General features: G+C 34.7%; 1 protein-coding gene across 1 annotated transcript in view; it reads left to right on the top strand.

Annotated features, from left to right (window-relative positions):
• Positions 1–22,766, top strand: part of polrmt (polymerase (RNA) mitochondrial (DNA directed)) — a 79,903-nt gene that overhangs the window by 362 nt on the left and 56,775 nt on the right. The window contains exons 2-6 of the mRNA XM_056447698.1: positions 238–336; positions 2,596–3,311; positions 4,848–4,981; positions 14,387–14,573; positions 20,729–20,878. Coding sequence (XP_056303673.1) covers positions 238–336; positions 2,596–3,311; positions 4,848–4,981; positions 14,387–14,573; positions 20,729–20,878 — 1,286 coding nt within the window. The remainder of the gene's footprint in view (positions 1–237; positions 337–2,595; positions 3,312–4,847; positions 4,982–14,386; positions 14,574–20,728; positions 20,879–22,766) is intronic.

Here is a 22,766-nt window from a genome sequence, read left to right as displayed (position 1 = left end):
AAGCTAACCTAACCGAAATAGTTTACGTCTCAATGTCAACAAGGCTTTGACATGCATATTAGCCGTTTTATAAGTTTTATTTACATGTTCTGGTTCCTTCTTTGATGTTCATCTAATCTACACATAACAGATCTGTAGATCTTTGTTGTTTTAAATGTTATGTCTTTTTCTGTGTCAAAACAAACACTAAAGTTGATTAACTTTCATCGTTATGCGTTTTATCTGACTTTTTTTTAGACAAAACATGGGCTACAATTTACCGAAGGCACTATTCAGTCATTCTTAAGAAGGATGATGGGAAGAAAAGAGTCTGGGAACAGTCTCAGTTGTTGGATGGTATGGTTTTTTTCCTGATGGTTATATTTCTGTTAATCGTGGGTTTCCTAACTCCGATATTTACTTCATTTAAAAAAAATATATTTATTATTATTATTTATTTTTTTGCAGAGCATTTCGATTTAAAAATATGTTATTAATAAAACAAATCACTTATGTTGTAATATATAATTTGGTCTTGAAGTTTAAATTTTGCAGTGATGTAAACAGTCACTTAGAGACTAACTAGTAGAGATTTACTAGCCTATATTATGCTTTGCATCAGCTTGCTGTTTATTCAGGTTTAGTGTACTGTATGTTATATGTTTATCAGTAATAATCTAGATACGATTAGATTATTACTAATAGTCAAGTTCGTATTTTTTTCAGTGATAAATTGTCACACATCTGAGTTTGCTTCAAGTTGGCTGCATTATATTTATTTTTGTTTTAGTTTTTTTGTTGTTGTTGTAGTAGCAATATAGTAGATCATTAGCACAGCCAGAATAATAGAGAGTCTTTGTTTCTCAAAAAAAATAATATAAATGGGTGTGTCATATTTTTTGTAAAAATAAATCAGATATTACCATGAAAATCAGTTAAAATTTGGGAAGGATAAAACTCAGTAGGCTAAAAACTCAGTAAAGTATTTTTAGTATGATTATAAAGGCAAAAAATAATATTAGGCAATCATAAGTGGGGTGTTTTTCAATGAAACACAATACACTATCACCCATCATGTTATTTATTTATTTCAGCTATTTAATTATATTTTAATCAATTTTGTTTTAAGGTTATAATTTCGTTTTTTTTTTCTTACATAAGTTAACAATAACAACATTATAATATCGCTAACTGTCTTTAACCGTTAAAAATAGGCCTACAGCATAATTTCTGGTGTTTAATTTTGCATGCGCAAATAGCAGACTAAATTACATATTTTTCTAAAAATGATCATTTACCTGCAGCGCATACGAGTTTGATCCACGGTATATCCACTCACTCACCCTGTAGACCTATATTTCATTTATAATATTGTAAACGTCACAGGCCGATCATCTTAAAACCAAAAGGCAATCAAATAAATAAGTGTCCTAACTTGAGACAGCTTCTACATAGCAGAATGTGATTGTACTTTTCACACATGTATAAGTGTGAATAACGATTTGAAAATAAAAGTAAACAGTCAAAAGGGTTCTGTGTTTTGTCAAGCCAATAATGATAATAGTAATTATATCATAGACTACTGTGTGGTTGTGCATTGTCAAGCTAAACATTTTTATTGCTGTAATAAAATATATCGTAACTGAAAAACTAAAATGTCAAAATGACTGGAAGTTGCAGTCACTGCTAAAATTAATTTAAGGACATATTTCTAAACACCGTGAACGTACCAGATGGGTTACTCCAGAGTTGCTCATAGACCCTGTTAAGTAGACCACAATCAAATTTAGAAAAAAAATAAGACTTTAGTTAAGAATTTAATTGTTTTAATTAAATTATTCTGCATTGAAGTGACTTTTCCCTAAAACAAGCTACGTAATCTGCCAATGGTCTAAGGAAAATAATATTGTTTTCGCTTCAAATTAAGCAAAGTCAAAATTATTCGCCCACCTGTGAATTAATTTTTTCTTTTTCAATCATTTCCTAAATTATGTTTAACAGAGCAAGGCTTTTTAAATATTTCTTTAATATTTTTTTTCCAGGTTTTCAAGTCTTATTTGTTTTATTGCAGCTAGAATAAAAGCAGTTTTAAAAGAAACATTTTAAGGTCAATATTATTAGCCCCTTAAGAAATTGTTTTTTCAAATTTCTACAGAACAACCCATCATTATACAATGACTTGCCTAATTAAATGAATCAAGCCTATAAATGTACTGCAAGTTGGCCGTTCATTCCGTTGTGGCGACCCCTGATTAATAAAGGGACTAAGCCAAAAAGGAAATGAATGAATGAATGAATAATATGTACTGTCATCATGGCAAAGATAACAGACATCATTTAATTACTGAGTTATTAAAACTATTATGTTTAGAAATGTGTTGAGAAAATGTTCTTTCCGTTAAACAGAAATTGGGGAAAAAATAAACAGGAGGGGTAATACCTCAGGAGGACTAATAATTCTGGCTTCGACTGTATGTTTAGACAATGTATAGTGAATATTTCTTAGAATGCAAAAAATAAATTGAACTTCATGCAAAACCTTAATTACAGTATGTTTTTATAGACATGTAATGCCTTCATGTGCACTTCAGTTTTTCTTTCTTTCGTTTTTCACAGTTCTGGAGGCCAGAATCCAACAGCTGCAATCTGATGCCATTGTAGACGTCAAACATTCAAAGGTGCAAATCATCAAAGCGAAGCAAAGAGCAAAGAAAACAACACCTGGGAAAAGTCAGAAGAACCTGCCAGGAGAAAAAGCAGAAATGCTTAAAAGCGGTCCGTCTGCTCAAAGAAAGAGCGTAACTGAAGGTGTCACACCTGCCAATACTCACGCAAGTCGCTGGATGGCGAAACTCAATCAGGAAATGTGGATCAAAACCAAAACTTCTAAAAAGATCATCAAGATGGGCCAAAGCAGTAAGACGAAAACTAAAGCAGAAGACTCTAAAACCACATCATCTGCTGCAAACACTGCGCAAAATAAAGGAAAAGTTTTCAGAGTCTCTGAAAGACTACTGGCCAAGTTTCCAGATCTCCAAAAAATACACAATGGTGAAGTTAGCTTGGTTTCAGCCATTTCAAAAAAAGCACTGCTTAATGAAGGAGGGCTCGATGTAAGTGTGCCCGCTCCTGAAAAGCTACTGGTAGATAAGGAAGGAAACCGCTATGAAGATCCACATCTCCGGGTTCGGTGCTATTTAGAGGCTTGTGTGTTTCTTGATGATGCGACTCGAGCTCAGAATTGCCTGCTGTCCTGTCATCGTCAGCTTTCCAAACGCTCACAGCTGTCTATCAGCGCCTACAACATTGTCCTGCGGATTTGGGCCAAAAAAGTATGTATGCACATTCGTATCACTTTTTTCACAACATAAAAAACAATATCTAAAAATAAAGTTGTAAAATGGTGATATTGTGGAATATTTTTTACAATTAAACATTTTTTTTGGTATTTTAACAAATATTTATTCCCGTGGTCAGTGTGGCATTACTCCATTCCTACTTCATTACTCCAATCTTCAGTCTGTCATGTGTCAGAAATCATTTTAATATTGCGGATACAATGCCCAGGAAATGTTTCTGATTATTCATAATGCTAAAAACGTTGTGCGTTTAATGATACAAGGGAGTTCAAAATAACAGCTTTTTTATATTAACGCTATTTATTAAGAAAAAGACAATTTTAATAGAAATCACTTAAATATAAATACATTTTTAAAAGTTCTTACTAAGCTCAATTTTCATATCTAATGTTTTTAATGTACATTTTTTTATTGAATGAAGTTGTTGTTATTATCTAATATGTTTTTATCTATATTAATTCTGCCATGAAACAAACCAACAAAACCTCAATTTTCCACTAGATATATATTTTTTATATAAGAAGTTTTATTTGTAAATGTTACATTACATTTTTATCACTTTTCATTTCATTACTGTTGTTACAGAATTAATTGATTTATAAAAATAAAAAACAATTCTCAAAAAGATTGAGGATAGATCAATGTTATGGTTATTTTGATGTTTTTTTTTTCCCCCTCACTGGTTCATTGTTTACATCATCACATATATTGAATTGTCATTTATTTTAATTAGGGCTGTAAAATTAATCTGCAGAATTTGCATTATTTATTTATTTATTCATCAATTTTTTTATTTATGTATATTTGTGCAAAGTTCATAGTCTCCCGTAAGGGCCATTTATTCTGTCTAACAGAAAAAAGACCTGTCTACTTTTTTATTTACACAATGAACTAAATATAAAATAGCTTTTCATTTGCATGCTTAAAATGTTTAGCAATCAGTGGACAGCATGCTCAAGATGATTTCCAGCACTGTAATAAATGCTTGGTTCTAAACAATTAGGACATGCTGTCACAACACAAATCGATTCAGTTAACTTAATCTTTTTTACAAATTTAGGTGGATTGAACACAAAACTATTAAGTTGTTTCAAAAAACTTAAGAATTGCATTTCAACTTATTTTAAGTAAGTATAAGTCATTTTTTCAATGTGGTCCACTTTTGAAAATTCTAAAAGCTGTATTATTCATGCCAGGCCAGTAGATGGCATTGTCACTTTGTAAAGAAACACTATGGATTCTATAGTCCACCTTAAAAAAAATCCATAAACTTTTAAACCGTATTTTAAACCTACAGACCACCACAAAATTTTAAATAATATATTATTGTAGTATTTTTGTTTATTCTCTTTTTAGTCTTTTACATTTTCGATTTTAAAAATAACCATATTTTTGTGCAGTATTTTTGGTTTGTTATTTCTCCTCTAATCTTGCGTTTAAATGATTTTATGATACTTTTTTTAATTACTATTTAGTGATGTTCTTTAAGATTTTTTTAATGATTTGCAGGGTTCCATAAATCACATTCGTCGCCTGTTTTCTCTGATTGAAGAAGCTGGTATGAAACCAAACATCACGTCTTATTGTGCTGCTCTGGAGTGCATGGGCCGCATGCAAAATTGTGAAACAGCTGTCATTGACAGGTAAAAACTGACCAAAAAGTGACCCTCAAACTAACTATGTATATAGATGGATCTAACAGATGGTGCATTAACAAAGGTTAGAAAAATCCTGGTCTGAAAGATGTTTTTTTTAAAGCTTATACAGGTGCTATTGTGATCAAATAAAATACTTATATTTTAGTCTACAATTCTTCATTTTGAGAATTAAATATGACATGGTAAGACTTCACTACATTTGTAAATGTCTTATGTTGACACTGAAATATTATTTTAGAGCATTAAATGTTCAGAAACGAGATCATGTTAAATTGATTGACACTTCCAGATTGTGTCTCTAGATGTCAGTGTTGCAGTTTACAATAATTCATGTATAACAAAGGCTCCTACCGTTTAAATGTTTTCCTCAGATTTCATTTAAGAATCCAAATTAATTTTATAAGCTTGCAAATTCATAATGGTGGTCATACTGTATATATGCTTTTTTATGAATACATCATCCATGAGCTGATCCATTTATCCACAGCACTATAGGATTATTCTGAGGCAGACTTGACCGTGGCCAAAAATAGAAATTCAAATTGTGGTCATTCATCTAAAGAGCATTAACTCAGTGGACCGCCATTTTCTCTCTGGTCATCTATTTGTTTAGTGTGCAGCTTGTCTCTGGGTAAAGGAATTTAGCAGATGAACACCTCCTCTCTTGCATTTATATGCAGAGCTCCTTGACAGAATGAGGCCAGATCAAAAATCGGTTGTTTTGACTTTTTTTTTTTTTTTTTTCTCTCACTTTTCTCATTTTTTACAACATCACATAAATTAAATGATTGTTTCTTTTAATTAGGGCTATTTATTTAATTTGCAAATTTGGCACAATTGATTATATTATTTATTCATATTTTTTATGTTTGTGCATGTAAATCTAAAGTTCATAGTCTCACATAATAGCTATTTTTTCTATCTAACAGAAAAAAGACCTGTCTACGTTTTCACACTATCACGATGCACTAAACATGAAAAAGGTTAAAACATTCTAACACAACACACAACATGCTGAAGTGGATTCCATCCACATGGATTTATAAAAAAAAAGACTACAATTCTGTATTATTCATGCCAGGCCAGTAGATGGCAATATTACTTTAAGAAACGCTAAGCAGAAGTACTCCCATGCTCGCATACATTATATGCATATGATGTCACGGCTTTCTTAAACATACGTATTCGAAGTTTATACAAAGAAAATAACGTTATCCTTTTCAAAAACATGAACTTTGAAACCTGTTTTAAAATGTTTGCGCTTTTCAGTTTTATAGAAAATGCTTCTTTAAAACAACTTGAAATGCTAGCATTGTGCATCTATTAAACATATTTAAAAGATCTTAAGCCTCATTCACACGACGAGCGACTCGCAGCAACAATGCAACAAACGATCATTCATTTCAGTGGAGAGTGATTGACTTCTGCTGCCATCCGTCTGCGCGAGTGACAGCAACCGTTGACGAATAGGTCCACGTGTCGAACGCTGCAACAAAGTTGAGAATCATGCAAATGAAGAGAGACTTTCTTGAGGGACAACCAATAGGAGCACTAATAAAGCTCACGTAATCTTCTTTCAGCTTGCTCAGAGGCTGGTTGTATTCTCCATGCTGTGAACCTACGCCATCCAGATCGCTGCTAGTGTGAACGAGGCATTAGATGACATACATTACTAGTAGAAATTCTCCATTGGTTCTGAGATTTTCATAATGCACTGGTGTTCTCTTCTGAATCATTTTCAAGCTTAGTTTTTAAAAGTAAAGTGCACTCTAGGATGGTTTTTAGCAGCAGATGGTGCTTTAGGCTAGTTTTTAACTGTACACTGAAATACTCACAAGGAAAAGTTCTTGTGTGTTTGATTAAAGCTGTGGTCTCACTAGAGTTTGAGCAAATTGTGTTGTACGGCGCTGTGAATAGGGGTGGGATAAAGTGATGGAACACTGATATAATGGTGGTTGCTCCAAATTTTACATTTCTGGGTCACGATTTGATCTTCGCATGTCAGAGTTCACCAAGCTTAAACTTTATAACTTTATATGTGTTTACAGTTGAGTAGGATAAACATTCATATATATAAGAAATAAAATTGCATAAACTATGATGGAAGGGCATTTACAGAATAAATTCCAGAATGCTCATAAAAAAAAGTAATTTGATTTAGTTTTAACTGGTGCACATTACCAAGTTATAAACCACAATGGTAATCTGCTTTTCTGTCGGAGGTGGGGTGCAATGGGGTGGCATTAATAGACAGACAATATTGTACAACCTCTAAAATGGAGTTTTGGTATATCTAAAAAAAACTGAGCCAGAGTCCATCATCAAAGTGGTTTGGTATTATTAACTTCCAGAACTTAAGCGGATCCACTCCCAAAGAGTGATCTCATGCCTCTAAAATCCACTGAAGTGCACTCAATGCATTTAATCTTCATCTTCTGAGACACAAGTCATTTATAATATAAGGAAAAGACTCACAGTGGCTTCTCCTATCGCAGAACATTTTATTTTTGATATATTTTCAGTGCTTTATTTACAAATGTTTTATGCAATAATCCAGTTTTATCTGCGCCTTTGGGTGTAAACATAGCTACTGTATCAATTACAAGGCATCCAGCGGATTACATTAAACTTCTGTGCATTTATTTCCACATTTAATAAGTGCTAATGGTGACTGTTGGGGGAAATATGCTGTTGTTGCCTAATAGCAGAACCAAAGGACATGCACAGGGGGGCTTGTGGCAGCTGTTTGGGCAATCGATCACTGTGAGCTGATGGCAAACACACTGCCGTCCAGTGGAAATCCTCTTTCTACAAACCCCACAGGAGCCTATTTTTTACCCATCTGTCTCTCTTTGTTCTCCTTGCCACACTTTCAATTTGTCTTTCAGCTCTCATGCGGCACGGTTGTTGCATCCTTCAGTGCAATCCTAACTTGCCGTCCTCTCTCCACATAAAGGTGATTTGGTTTCATGTCACGATCTTTAGGACAAACAGTTCACACATTCGTTTTGCTTGTGATGACAGTCGATGAAGTCAATATCTGCTGTAAATATCAGAGATGCCAAGAACTATTGGTGTGGAAAGATAAGATGGCAACCTTGAAATTTGGACATATCACAAATACTAATCCAACAGTTCACATTGCAGTTGTACAAAGCATTTGAATCTGAATTCACATTACATTTGGATTTGGTTTATAAATACTAACTATAAATGATCAAATGATTTAACATTTTATCAAAAATCAAACAAAAAAAAAGTAGAAAATGAAGAGATTTTTTTTTATGTGTTCATTATCTCATCACGGTATAATGTTCTTGCTTTGTGATTGTTAACTCAAACAGAACTATTAATCAAATTAATTCATTGAAATTAAACAGAAATAAATATGTAATTTAAATATATAGAAATATACATTTTTGCTTGGCAGGCACCTGAAATACAAATGAATTGGAAACACATATTGAAAGTGAAGTACTACTCATAAAAACATTTAAACTAAGACACACAAAAAAAGTGAAAATGGCAAAACTATATTAAAAACACTAGAACTAATCAAACTGTTTAAAAAGCACTTACTAGTTGGTAGAGCTAGCATTTCTGAGACAAACGCATTTACCAGTAAAGGGTTGGACCCCCTTTTGCCTTCGGAACTGCCTTAATCCTTTGTGGCATATAGATTCAGCACGGTACTGTAAATATTCCTCAGATTTTGGTCCATATTGACATGATAGCATCACGCAGTTGCTGCAGATTTGTCGGCTGCACATCCATGATGCGAATCTCCCATTCCACCACATCCAAAAGGTGCTCTGTTGGATTGCAATCTGGGGACTGTTCTGCTGCTGTAGCCCATCCGCTTCAAGGTTGGACGTGTTGTGCATTCAGAGTTGCTCTTCTGCATACTGTAGTTGTAGTGGTTATTTGAGTTACTGTTGCCTTTCTATCAGCTCAAACCAGTCTGGCCATTCTCCTCTGACCTCTGATATTAAAAAGGCATTTGTGCCCACAGAACTGCCGCTCACTGGATATTTTCTGACCAGTCTCTGTAAACCCTAGAGATGGTTGTGCATGAAAATCCCAGTAGATCAGCAGTTTCTGAAATACTCAGACCAGCTTGTCTGGCACCAACAACCATGCCTCGTTCAAAGTCACTTTATTCAACTTACCCCCCCTCCACCATTCTGAATCTTGGTTTGACCTGCAGAAGATTGGCTTGACCATAAATACATGCCTAAATGCTTTGAGTTGCTGCCATGTGATTGGCTGATTAGAAATTTGCGTTAACAAGCAGATGGACAGGTGTACCTAATAAAGTGGCCGGTTAGTGTATATTATAACAGTATGTTAAATGTCACCTAGTTCTGCTTGACTGTTTAATTAATAAAAAGCTAAATTTTTTAATGGACTCCCAGACAACAGCTTGTTATAAGCATCATTTGTTAAAGAGAACGGCCTTTTAAAAAATGCTTCTGGTCACCTATACAGAGCTCAGAGCTGCATTAACTCAATGTTTAACTTTTAACAATGTTTAACCCTCATGAGATGATGCAATTTTTTTTTTCCCTCTGTCATACACAAGATGTCAAGTGTACAGTATTTTTTTTTTTTTCTTCAACGCCTCACGCCACCCTCAATGGCTTAATTTACTGACTGTGTGGCCACTAGAGGGCACTGAGGAATAATCTTTTCTCGTCTGTTTTCCATTCCCAAGGGAGCCTGTTGCTTTGGAAACCATTGAGGAATTTCTGCATCCTCAGACAAGCTTTAGGAATAACCCAGTCTGCCCTGGAGACTCACGAAGTATAAAATCCCTCATATGGTTGCAGACATTCATGAGTAAATGTATTTAAACAAATAGTTTTATAACTAAAAATGTACACATAAATGGCCTTAACTATTATGCACCAACATTAAATATGTAAAACACTGGATTTACTGTTCGACAACTGTTATAAATTTCTCACGTTTACTAATTTAAATTGTATCTTAGATAATTGGAAAGACTTTAAAATAATCAACAAATCCCAAAAAGAATTTTGCTGTTGATTAAATCGTGCCATTCAACATACCAGCAACTTTTTTTTTCTTCAGTGGAACATTAAGTCAACTTTCAGAGTCAAAAAACAACAACAAGAGGAAAACCATTCATGACAGTTTCCCCAACATAATAAATAATATATACATAATATAGGGAATAACGTTCAGCTTTTTTGTACAGTCACATTGTTTGCATAATAAGATCTCAATGCATCATCATCAAACATATATTAAAAGGCCAGTTGTCACTTTCAATTTAATGAAGAGTTTCCCTCAGTTAACTGTAGAGAATGAAGAGTTTCCCTCAGTTAACTGTAGAGAATGAAGAGTTTCCCTCAGTTAACTGTAGAGAATGAAGAGTTTCCCTCAGTTAACTGTACAGAATGAAGAGTTTCCCTCAGTTAACTGTACAGAATGAAGAGTTTCCCTCAGTTAACTGTACAGAATGAAGAGTTTCCCTCAGTTAACTGTACAGAATGAAGAGTTTCCCTCAGTTAACTGTACAGAATGAAGAGTTTCCCTCAGTTAACTGTAGAGAATGAAGAGTTTCCCTCAGTTAACTGTACAGAATGAAGAGTTTCCCTCAGTTAACTGTACAGAATGAAGAGTTTCCCTCAGTTAACTGTAGAGTATGAAGAGTTTCCCTCAGTTAACTGTAGAGGATGACGAATTTCCCTCGGTTAACTGTAGAGAATGAAGAGTTTCCCTCGGTTAACTGTAGAGAATGAAGAGTTTCCCTCGGTTAACTGTAGAGAATGAAGAGTTTCCCTCAGTTAACTGTAGAGAATGAAGAGTTTCCCTCAGTTAACTGTAGAGAATGAAGAGTTTCCCTCAGTTAACTGTAGAGAATGAAGAGTTTCCCTCATTTAACTGAAGAGAATGATGAGTTTCCCTCATTTAACTGAAGAGAATGAAGAGTTTCCCTCAGTTAACTGTACAGAATGAAGAGTTTCCCTCAGTTAACTGTACAGAATGAAGAGTTTCCCTCAGTTAACTGTAGAGGATGATGAATTTCCCTCGGTTAACTGTAGAGAATGATGAGTTTCCCTCATTTAACTGTAGAGAAGGGAGAGTTTCCCTCAGTTAGCTCTGGAGAATGAGGAGTTTCCCTCAGTTAACTGTACAGAATGAAGGGTTTTCCTAAGTTAACTGTAGAGAATAAGCAGTTACCCTCAGTTAACTGTAGAAAATGGACGGGATGAATTGGCAAATGACCTCAAGCTGGGAATCGAACTCTGGTCTCTGTGAGCACCATAGAGTGCTGTCAATGCACTAACCCAAAAGGTTCACCGCTGATTTAACTGGAGAGTTACACAATGCCAAGTGGTAATGGATCATTTTATGTCAGCCATTAAAGTTTTGTGATTGACATTTTCATCTTTCTGTGAGCTATCCCTCCAACTGTTCAGACTAGGTAATGACCTCTCGAATATTAAAATTAGGGTTTCACAATATATCTTTTCAGCATCGATATCACAATGTGCACATCTGCAATAGTCACATCGCAAGATATGCAATGTCTAAATTATAGATGCCCAAAAGCTACAGAATTGTATTTAATTACTGTATTTATACGGTATTTATGTAAAAACAAGATTTCTTTTGTCTTGTTTCTTGTCCAAATATCTACATTTCAAAGCGAAAACAAGATTATTTTACTTGCCCCACTCACAGATAGTTGAGTTTGTAGGAAAGTTACTGCTTTTTAAAGAAAAACTTGAAAGAAAAAGTTTAAAACAAAACAATATTTTCACTTGATATAAGAATTTTTAGATATTTGGACTAGAAATGAGACAAAAAAAAAGTTATAAAACTGTATCTCATATTGTAATATTTATCGCAGGAAATAAACATATTGCAACATCAGATTTTTATCAATATCGTGCAGTCCGAATTGAACGACTGTTAGAGTAGATACACCACTGCTTTCCAAGCTGCTTTTGTTTTATTGAAATTCTTTAAGACAAGTTATATCATGAAATATTACTGTTTTTGTCCATGTAAGAAAAATACAAAGGCCCAAAACGATTGTTTAATCAAGTATAGTGAAGCAATGTAGTTTTTGCACACTTTAATATATTGCTAAGGCCATTAAATATTTCCTTGATTTTTTTAAATTTTTTTTATTTATTTATTTTGTTTTATTTGTATTTTTTTATAGCCAATGAGACTTTTTTTTTGACTAATATCAGACCGATGGCGAGAATATTCCAAATAAATAGTGTACAAAAATTCATTTGTAAATAATTGATGTGCATCATGACTGAATAACATTGCATTAATTGTATTTTCAATAATAATTTGCTAGTCTGTCGTCAGCTGTTCCTCCACTAATCTCCCTGGCACAGACTCTCATTTGCTCTTCCAGCGCTCTATAATTTGTATTCTGTTCACGACAGGAACACAGCTTTACATCAACAGCCAGCAGTCCAGATGCGTGGGCCTCTGACTTTATTCACACTTCTTCTGTCTGAATAAACACGGCCTTGTAATTTTTGGACGTACAGCAGCGACCTATCTGACACCCACTACCAAAGAGAGCAGAACGTTCTCTGTGTCAGTGCAAATATTTTATATTCTACTCCAAAAACTCCAAAATACTGCAGCACTATGAGAACAGATGCTGTGGTTGGGGATGTTTTCCCATTATGAGAAGGCAAAATTATATTTAATTTGAGTCAGTGTTGAGCTTCTGTTTATGTTTATACTATCAAAAGAAGTATATTTTAAAAGTACACTGTAAAAAACAATGATATGCAAGTGATCACAGCTTTAATACATTATGCTTAACCATGCTAACCATATCTCAACCTTTTTAATTCATATTTGAGATTTAACGGGGTATCCGCAAGGTTTTAAAGGGCCATGAACATTGGACATCCTTATAAAGATAACCATGTAAACATTATAAATGAGGAGGACTTCTCTCATTCTTAATCCCCAGGTCTGAATGCACACACAGTGGATAGCAGTGTAGCAGGTCTCTTGCCCTGTCTATTCCAGCCATTAACCCTGCCGGTTATTCTGAGAATTTTAAACATATGGCGAACACAGCAGTATAGATATAGGCGATGTGTCTGAATGGCAACAAACTCAACTGATAAAAGACAAAGTCCGCCATTCTCCAATTCTGGTACAGCTGTCTCGACAAAAATGCTTGCTGCAAACCAACAGCTTTGCTCTATCAGACCTGACAGAATCGCCAGGAAACGCATGCACCAAACCCTGTGAATCATGGAAACAAACACATAACATTACGACCTTCATGAGCAGCTAAATACTGCTTGCCATATATGGATGCGGTCTCACCCAGTCATTGGGTCTCACTGTAGCTTGACAGGTCTGCCTTGCCTTCGTGCTTGCACGTGCTCTCATAAATAATTAAGAAGCAGGGTCGTCTCATTGGATAAGTAAACTACGCTATAAACGTTAATGAGAACCCAACGCATCTTGCAGATTTGTGTTACGTCACCGATTTTGATCCCACCCCAAAAATTATTTTAAACCCAGAAGATGAAATTATCTGACAAAAGCTCAAAATTATCCAGTTCTCCCCACTATTAAAGCTAACAGGTGCTAACGATGTCTTAACTGATGCTCAACACACACAAATCTATTAAGATTTCAAAAAAGTACCCCAGGGTGTACTTGAACCTTTAAAATGTCTTAAATCTCAAAAGCTGATTTTTAGACCTTAAAATGTCATCAATATTGTGTTTTAGGTCCTAAATCTTTTTTTAACGGGTTTTATTTTCCTTTTCATGTTTAGCTACCCAATCTGGCCATTAACACCCATACAATCACCTACAATCTATCTCAATAAAACTTAACTTTTTATTAAAAAAACTACATTTAATTACTTTCCTTACAGTAACATTTGCTTAAAATTTCTCCATTTATTTACTGCTGAGGATACTGACCTGTATTTTTATTATTAAATTATTAGTATTGTATTGTATTGTATTGTTAAATCTGTTAAATTATAATCAGTTTTTGATAGGACAGGTGAAAATCTTTACTTAATGGGATATCCAAAAAAATCCTTAGCATTTAGCCCTGTATAAGTCTGAAATTTCATTCATAATGCTCTTAAAAATGTCTTAAAGTCTCAAATTTAACTTTGTGAAACCTTCAGAAACCTTTGGTGAGAAGGTTTAATCTAATGTAAGTTAAACTATCTTAATTTATCATTTTAAGTTAAATTGAGCCTTTTTATAGTGTACATCAGCCACAAAATGTAATTAATGCAAACTTTACAAAAAAACCCATAGAAAATGTCATAATATACATTTCGACATCCTTTTTTGTATTATTATCATTTTAAAATAATTTCTCTTCTGGTCCATGCAGGTGTCTACAGCAGATGGGGGAAGATGGCCTGTCTGTGGATGATGTGTTGAGTCAGTGTGTGTTCAAGAAGGATGAGAGAGAAATGGTCCTGAGGGCCGTCCAATTGGTAAAACCTCACTTCCAACCCTGTGTATCCAAAACCCAGCCTGTCTGTTCTCTGCCATTGGTGAAACAATTTTATGCTGAGGTATTATTTCATTTATATATTATATAATATTATATTATATTATATTATATTTCATTTCATTTCACTTTATCTGTTTAACTGCTCTTCAAGGAGTATTAATTTAGTTTGTATTAATCTTAACCATTTAGAGCATTAATCTTAACCAATGAATGCTTATCAAAGAGGCATTTTTTCATGCTTTTTGTCTTCAAACCATTGAATAGCGGTGTATAGTGATAAAAATATTATGTGATTTCTTCTATTTCTTTAGACTTATTTTTTTTATGTATAAGATAATATCACGATAATTCTTTAAAATATCACGATCATTTTTTTCATATCGGTCGATATCGATAATTATCACGATTAATGTAAAATATTTATATCTATCAATTTTATAAGATTTTCAGCAGGCCAATGGCTTTGTGCCGCTGATTTAACACATTTTGTGAAATGTTTTAGCTGTCTGACAGTACAAATAAAATAATAGGCCAAAGAACAATCTTAACTCAGCATTTACTGTTCAAGTTATTGGATATTATTGTTCAACATCAGAAAAAAAAATTAAATAAAACAAGTTTGGAACAAGTAAAAGGTGAGTTAATGGTGACAGAATTTTCAGTTTTGGATGAACTTTTGTTTTAATGGTGAGTATGGTGAATTTAGGGTGAAATATCCTTTAATATATTTTATTTAGGGATGCTAATGATTACTTGATAATCTTTTGATTGTCGATAACGCTTTAATCGATGACTGATTAAGCATGGACATTGAAAGGTTTAGTTATGCTTTGCGCTGTGAGACGCGTCCATGCATTACATCATAAAGTGTGTGCAGTTTACCTTAGTATGGAGTCACCCTCTTGACATCGCATATTGCGGAACGCATAAAACATTGTTATGCGCAAATCTCCATTATATCCGCCGGTGGTTTAACCAAATTTGTCTGACAGACTGGCACGTATGGGCCTATGCAGACTTTCATTTTATAAATCGCGCACCACGGCGAGACATGCGGGGAGCGTCTCCATTCATACAGCGAGCTTCTGAGCTGAACTAACACTGTATGGCTGTAAACTTGTACTGCATGAAGCATCCGGAAGGGCAGGCTGCAAAACACATAGTTACACATAGTGCGTAAATATTATCGAACTGTCAATATCATTTTATCGAAAAACTATATATCGTGATAATTATCGATATCGAATTATCGCCCAGCCCTAGTATAAGATCTTGTTCTAGTCATTTTCTAAAATATTTTTGTCAATTCTGTTCTATCAATTGTGTTTCCTTGTTTTTTTAATTTTACTGAAGATGTAGTGTTTATTACTACCCAAAATCTTCCGCCTTATTTTAATATCCATGAATGACCCATGTTGTTTTCTTCTTCTCATAAGTCTTTGCTAAATTGAAGTTTGAGCATTTGTGTTGATGCACTGTTAGTGAACTTGCTGTAGAACAATTTAATTGCTGTACTAAAATGTAACTGGAGTTGCAGGCTGGTACTATAAAACAGGTGCTGTGTTTTCTAAAACTATATACCTGTCTTCTCGGGCAGCGCTGAAAGACCTGCCTGAACTTGTCTTGTGTGTCAAAATGACGGGTTTCACTACATTGTCAGCTGTCATCTGCTATATAATTCCTTGAAACAGAGGTGCCCGCACTATTTTTGGGCACACTGGGGGGTTTTATTGGGCCAGTCTGCCCCGCAAGTAATTCCCCGCCATCCCCGATTTTCCCCACTGATTCATTACCGCAGGTGCACATAAGCCCATTTGTAATCCACACCTCGCCGCCTAACACCTTCAATAGAAACTTTCTTGGAAAGTAAAGAGGAACTGGGTCATGGGAAGGTCTGAGATGGAAATGCTGCAACTCTCAGTGCAAATCAGCAACGAATCTCTGGTTCCATCTCTTCAGAGATGCCCAACAAGGCTTTGCTTTGTCTATGTGTGCTTCGTTTTGCTCATTTATTTGAATGTTTTTCTAATTTATTTTATTATAACATTTTCCTTTGCATGCTTTGTTTTGCTTACATTTTGGTTTTTGCTTTGTTTTAATTTTAGCTTTTTTTTTGCTTTGTCTAGTTTTGATTTGTGTTGTGCTGTGCTTAGCATCTAGGATTGTTTGGTTCTGCTTAGCTTTCATCTTTGTTTAGCATTTTTGTTTTGCTTAAAATTTTTTTATTTGCTTGGCATTGGTTTCTTATTGTTTGCTTTGTGCCTTTTTTATTTTTCTGTCATCTAGCTTTGTTTTGTTTTGTCTGCTTTGTTTAGCTTTCTTTTTTATATCTCTGTTCTGTTTTGCTTCACTTAATTGTATATATTTTGTTCTTGACTTTATTTAGTTTGCTTTTATTCTTGTCTTTGTTTTGTTTAAATTTTTGTTTTGCTTTGTCCAACTCTGCTTTGTTTCTGCAATTATTACTGTGTATTTAATTACAATTACAGTTATCATTACTATGTGAATGGTTGACTGTGTTGATCAGATGCTTTTATGGCAATCAAATGTTTGCAAAGTTTTAGATGGCACTGTCAGAAGTTAAGTTTTTTCATAAAGACAATCAATCACCCGTCGGTAAGCACTAAGTGATCAAATTCTGCCTATTTATACCTCCCCAAATCTATCTAAAATATTGAAATCACATGTACTGCAACTGAAATGTGATACAACTTGTGTTGGTTCTATGTTTGAATTTGAATGTACTTTGAAACTGTTAAAGTTTGAACATGGGTATTCATGGAATTTTGACATTCTACATCCACGTTGTTTATCACATGACCTACCCGCATCAGTTGCATCGCTTCATACCCATTTTTTACATTTTCTCCTGCTGCTTAATGAGATATTAAGGGGTCCATTGGATGTACATTTCCAGGGTGTTTGCAGGGTCTTAAAGTCTTAAAATTTAAAAACAAAACTTTAGGCCTTAAATTCACATTTTACAGCAACTTTTTTTTAAATTAAATTCCGTAATCAGGAAAAGAAAACAACTGCACAATTGCTCATGATAATAACAGCAATATATCCCTTCCCTTTACATAATCTTCCATTTACACAAACTATTTACAGAAGAAACTGTGAGTGGACATAATATTTATAAGTAGGCATGAAACTTAAGGTTTTTAAAGAGAAAAGCATTAGGTTGAATAGAAGTTATACTCAATTCATTCGGACCAAATATATATTTTTAATTATTCGTGTAGTTTTCTTCATAACAAATATACTTTTAACAACGTTAAACTTGTCATAAAAAAAAATAAACATGTTATTATTAGTCTATACAATTACAGTTTTTTTTGTAGTGACGCATTAAAATATGTAGTTAAGAAACAACAAAATCTTTTTTTTTCAATTCCTTTGGTCTAACTAGGCCATTACAAAAAATCTGTTTAGCCCCGTTTAGGTCTAAAATCTCATTCATAATGGTCTTAAAGGGTCTTAAATAGTCTTACATTTGACTTGTAGAAACCCTAATTTCAGAACCTTGCCTGTAGTAGCAGGTCATCTGGGTACTTCTCGCCTACTGTTTTTCCCAAATACTATGGATTCAAACCTACTATTCGGCTGACATATGTTTATTCACATACTATATAAAATAGAAGTAAGCCATATCGGATGCTCCAATAGTTTGCAGTTGCACCAGATTCAGATAGTTTAAGATGTTGCGTTGCCATAAATGTCCTTTCTTGCCTCCCACAACCTCATTCTGCACTGAATCATTAAATATTGGACTGACACTTCCCTATCTCTTGAGTTCATCATGTGTGTTTCTTCATGTCAGGGCCATGGCTTTGTGGAAATATGGGCCTCTGCCGAATCTTCTCTATATTCACAACACTGCATCTTGTGTTCTGCTTGGCTGGGCTGTAGTATTCGCCGCCGTGGGCATGATTTATCCCTCCACAACCTTTGTGCTTGTTTTGGCCACCGTCCATGTGATCTCTGTTGAGGACAGATTTAGCCATCCCTCTCTTTGCTCGCGAGTATTAACGCTCCAGCTGACTTGCTCCACGATGTGTTTGCCGATAACTCCCAGATGTCCACCAACGCCTCCCTTCGAATAATAAATGACTGCACATGTCAACGCACAGCCCACATTAACGCGATCTCCGCACCACTTAGCAAGCTGTTGCTATAATATATGCCGTATTTACAGTTCATATTTTATGCGGCCGCACATTTGGCTGATGGCCAGACCACGGAGAGTGGGACTGTTCAACCTCATTGGATTTTAATTGGCCGTATGTGGAAGTTACGAGACTGAATAAATACGTTTGACATTTGACATTCACATGGTGGTTTTTAGCTTGGTTTTTGGGAATATAAGTGCACCTTTAATGATGTTTGTTTTTTTTGTTTTTTTTAATTGGGCCATAAAGTGCAATAGATTCTTTCGATAAGGCCTCATAAGGAAGTGAAAGGCTGAAGTAAACAGTCTTCATAATTAGCTGTCGAATGATGTGTTTTTTTATGTTCGTCCTAATGAGATTTAAAACCTCTCAGCCTTCATATCAAGTTATAAGGAGCCTGTAATATTAAATGTGAGCCTCCGGCGATGAGCCATTCTCAGCGCTCATTATTTAACAGCTCTTATTTAGAACACACAACAACACAAAGCTCCTTATTTCTCCCAACAAGCCTTAAGCATTACTGGTGTTATAATGTTATGCAGTCAATTAGTTCTAACTAATAGTCTGTCTGTGAGTTTAACATTTTAACTTGGTGCAATTAATTTAAGTGTGTTAAAAATGAATACAAAGTCAGAAAGTCAACGTAATTAAATAACACTTCAGTTAGCCGTGTATTGTTGGATTTTATCTATATTAAACCTTATATTAAAATCTCTGATGGAATTCAAACAATATAGTTCTCATTGTTCTTTGTTTTCATTAACTTGTGAAAAAAAAGCAATAAAATTTGCTGTGCGTTAAACAAAGAAATAAAACAGATTAACTTGAACTTGTGTTACATGCTTAGAAGAACGCCAAAGCATTGTTTCAGTCCCAATCAGGTCTGAAATATGTCTTTCTAGCATATATTTAACTGGAAACAATGACAATAATAATGAGCAACTGCATACTTTAAAAATACTGTATCTAACAACCAATAACCATAGACTGCAAAAAAAAATATATGGACGTAGTGTCCATGACGTAACCCATAGGTTTCTAAAGAGCGCAAATGAAGCTTACAGGAGGCGTGGTCAGCAGTTACCATCTTGGAAGTGCGTCATTCCCGGATAATCGAAAATAGGCAGAAGCTGAGATGACTGCTAAAACCATAGAGACCATCCCACCACCTGTGATATTTAAATCATTTGAGCATCTCAGTGTACTATCGAGGTAAATTAACTTGAAACTACACAACAAAACTTGAAATAATAACTGTTGATTGATTTTATCATGGCTCTCTATGGCAAGCTGTTTTGACTTTTACTCATTATCAGGATATGTATTAATTAACCGCATAACAAGCCATATTATTTAATAAATGTAAGAAATAACCCTAACAAATTTAACACACTGTATAAAACCATAATATAACTTAAGCAAAAACTCTGCAGAAGCCAAATTCATTGGATGAAATTAGCAATTTCAAATTAAATTAATTATGCTAAATAAAAAGGATTACTATAAACCAAACGGATAAGTTATAAAATAATTCATCCGCCTAATAGTTGTCATGAAGGGTCATATAACCTACTTGCACCAAAACCATCTTTTGTACCCGGCTATAAACATGTCTTTATCAGCTGTAAAATAGGCCAATTTAGCATTGCAGTCAATGAACATCTGGAGTTCCTGGAGACAGCCCCTAAAGGCGAGTCGATGAATTGCAGTTTCAGTTACTTCCGTATTGGCTTCACGAGGGAGAGTGGATGTTGTCGCTTGCCAATAACAAGCAATATATTTAGAGAATTGACTACTAATGAACTTTATTGGAAAGTGTTGCATTCCAAAGTCATAATTTGAATTCCATTTGAGATTTTAAATGTAACAAATAACATTTTTTAAGGTAAATGTTATTATTACATTTAAAAAGCAAGTAATGGATAAAAGGTGTAGATCCATATTTGGATCTAATACTACTACTGTCCATTAACAAAGCAATAACGCATGTTTGATTGAATTAATTTGATCATTTTACGATTGGTTCATGTCTTGTGTGTTTCAGAGGGAAGAAGCCATATATCCTAAACTAGACTACAGCTTAAAAGAACTGCAGGATCGGTTCAATCTTCAGCTGGCTATGGAGAAAGCCACTACAGTCACCATTAACTCAGTGGAGGCCTTAAAGCCTGTCACCGAAAACATGGCCCACATGGTAGGAATCTACAACCAGATTTTAGTTGTTGTTTTGAAAAATCCAAATGCTAGCCTTTAGAATTTGTGGCAAATAGAGTTAAGATTGGGTTTTCAAATACACTGCCTGACAAAAGTCTTGTCGCCTATAAGTTTTAGGAACAACAAATAATATCCTGACTTCTAGTTGATCATTTAGTATCAGATGCTTATGCAGAAGATTACACTTATTTTACCAAAATAGAATATAATAATGCCTTGATTTTTAATTATTTAATTAGGACAGTAAGGTCTGACTTTGCTTAGGCAAAAGTCTTGCCACTTAACATAAAGAATCTACAGTATAGGATATAAGGTCATGGTGTAGTGCAAAAAGAATTAATATTGTGTATGACTCCCATGAGCTTGGAGGACTGCATGCATACATCTCTGCAATCACTCCCACTCCCTGACTCCCAGAGTTCATCAAGATTCTTTAAATTCATCTTCAATGTCTCCATTTTACCCCAGACATGCTCAATAATGTTTATATGTGGTGACTGGGGTGGCCAATCCTGGAGTACCTTGACCTTGTTGCTTTCCGGCTGAAGTATGAGAAGGAGCGCTATCCTGCTGAAGAATTTGCCTCTGGTTATTTTTCTCCTCTGGTTTGTAATGTAATGGGCAGCACAAATGTCTTGATACCTCAGGCTGTTGATGTTGCCATCCACTCTGCAGATCTCTCGCATGTCCCCATACTGAATATTACCCCAAATCATGATTTTTCTTTCACCAAACTTGACTAATTTCTAGGAGAATCTTGGGTCCATGCTGGTTCCAAAAGATCTTCTGTAGTATCTGTAATGATTGGGGTGCAGTTCAACAGATGATTCATCAGAAAAATTCTACCTTCTGCCATCTTTCCAAATGATCAACTAGAAGTCAAGTTATTATTTTTTGCTCTTGCAACTGGGATCAACGACAAGACTTTTGTCAGGTAGTGTAAATGCTAATCATTAGATATGCCAGCTTTAGGGTCAGATGTGCCAGTGGCTTAACAAAGAATGGTAGTATGTTTTGAATTCAAAAACAATACATGATGTTTCCAAATGCTGAATATGCTTTCACTGCATTCCAGTATCCTGAATATACAAACATTTTGGACTGCTTTATAAACATATCAATAATATGCTGTCTAATGCATGTTTTTGTAAATATATTTTTTAACAAATTCTCCAATAATTCAGTTCTAGCATGGTATAAGTTAAACCACATGTTATTAGGAAAAGTAGCTTTACTTTCATTTCTAATGGCCAACATAAGTAAAAAGTGGCACATCTTACCCCACTCTCCCCTATACTAAATTATTTATGTCCGTTTATGAGCCAGAATTAATATTGCTATGACTGGTTTCTCTAAAACAAGCACAGTGGGAATCCTCAAACATAGGAAACTACCATAAAGAGGCCTTTCAAAATCTCATACACATGTGGGATTTTCCTTTCAACAGTTAACACATCGTATTTTTTTAGGATCCTGATTTGCACCTTAGCTACGATGCATTGGCTAAACACTGGCATTTGTGAAAGTTTCCAGCTCATGCATTCAAACTGTATTCCCTCATTCTAGCTTCTTTCTACGCTGGCATTTGCTCCACTGTCTGTATTCGTTCACAAAAAAAAAGGTCCCATGTGGTCCTGGAACATTTGCGCTAGGGTTTAAAGGAATAGAATATTTTAATGCATCTCCACCAGCCCTGTGAGAGATGCACCTTTCCATTGGAGGGTCAGCATAGCCGATCTGTGTCACATCCTTCTGCTCCGCCAGTCCGCTGGGAAACAGAAAACACCCCGATAAAGAGATGACCCACTTTCAGCAGGACGGCACTGACTGCCCACTGAACCCGATTTGAGCTGTGCATAAAATTCACA

Source organism: Danio aesculapii, chromosome 22 (genome assembly GCF_903798145.1).
Source record: "Danio aesculapii chromosome 22, fDanAes4.1, whole genome shotgun sequence".
In the NCBI taxonomy this organism is placed as follows: Eukaryota; Metazoa; Chordata; class Actinopteri; order Cypriniformes; family Danionidae; genus Danio; species Danio aesculapii.
Note: the sequence above shows the minus strand (reverse complement) of the source record. Positions and strands in the feature narration are given on the sequence as shown.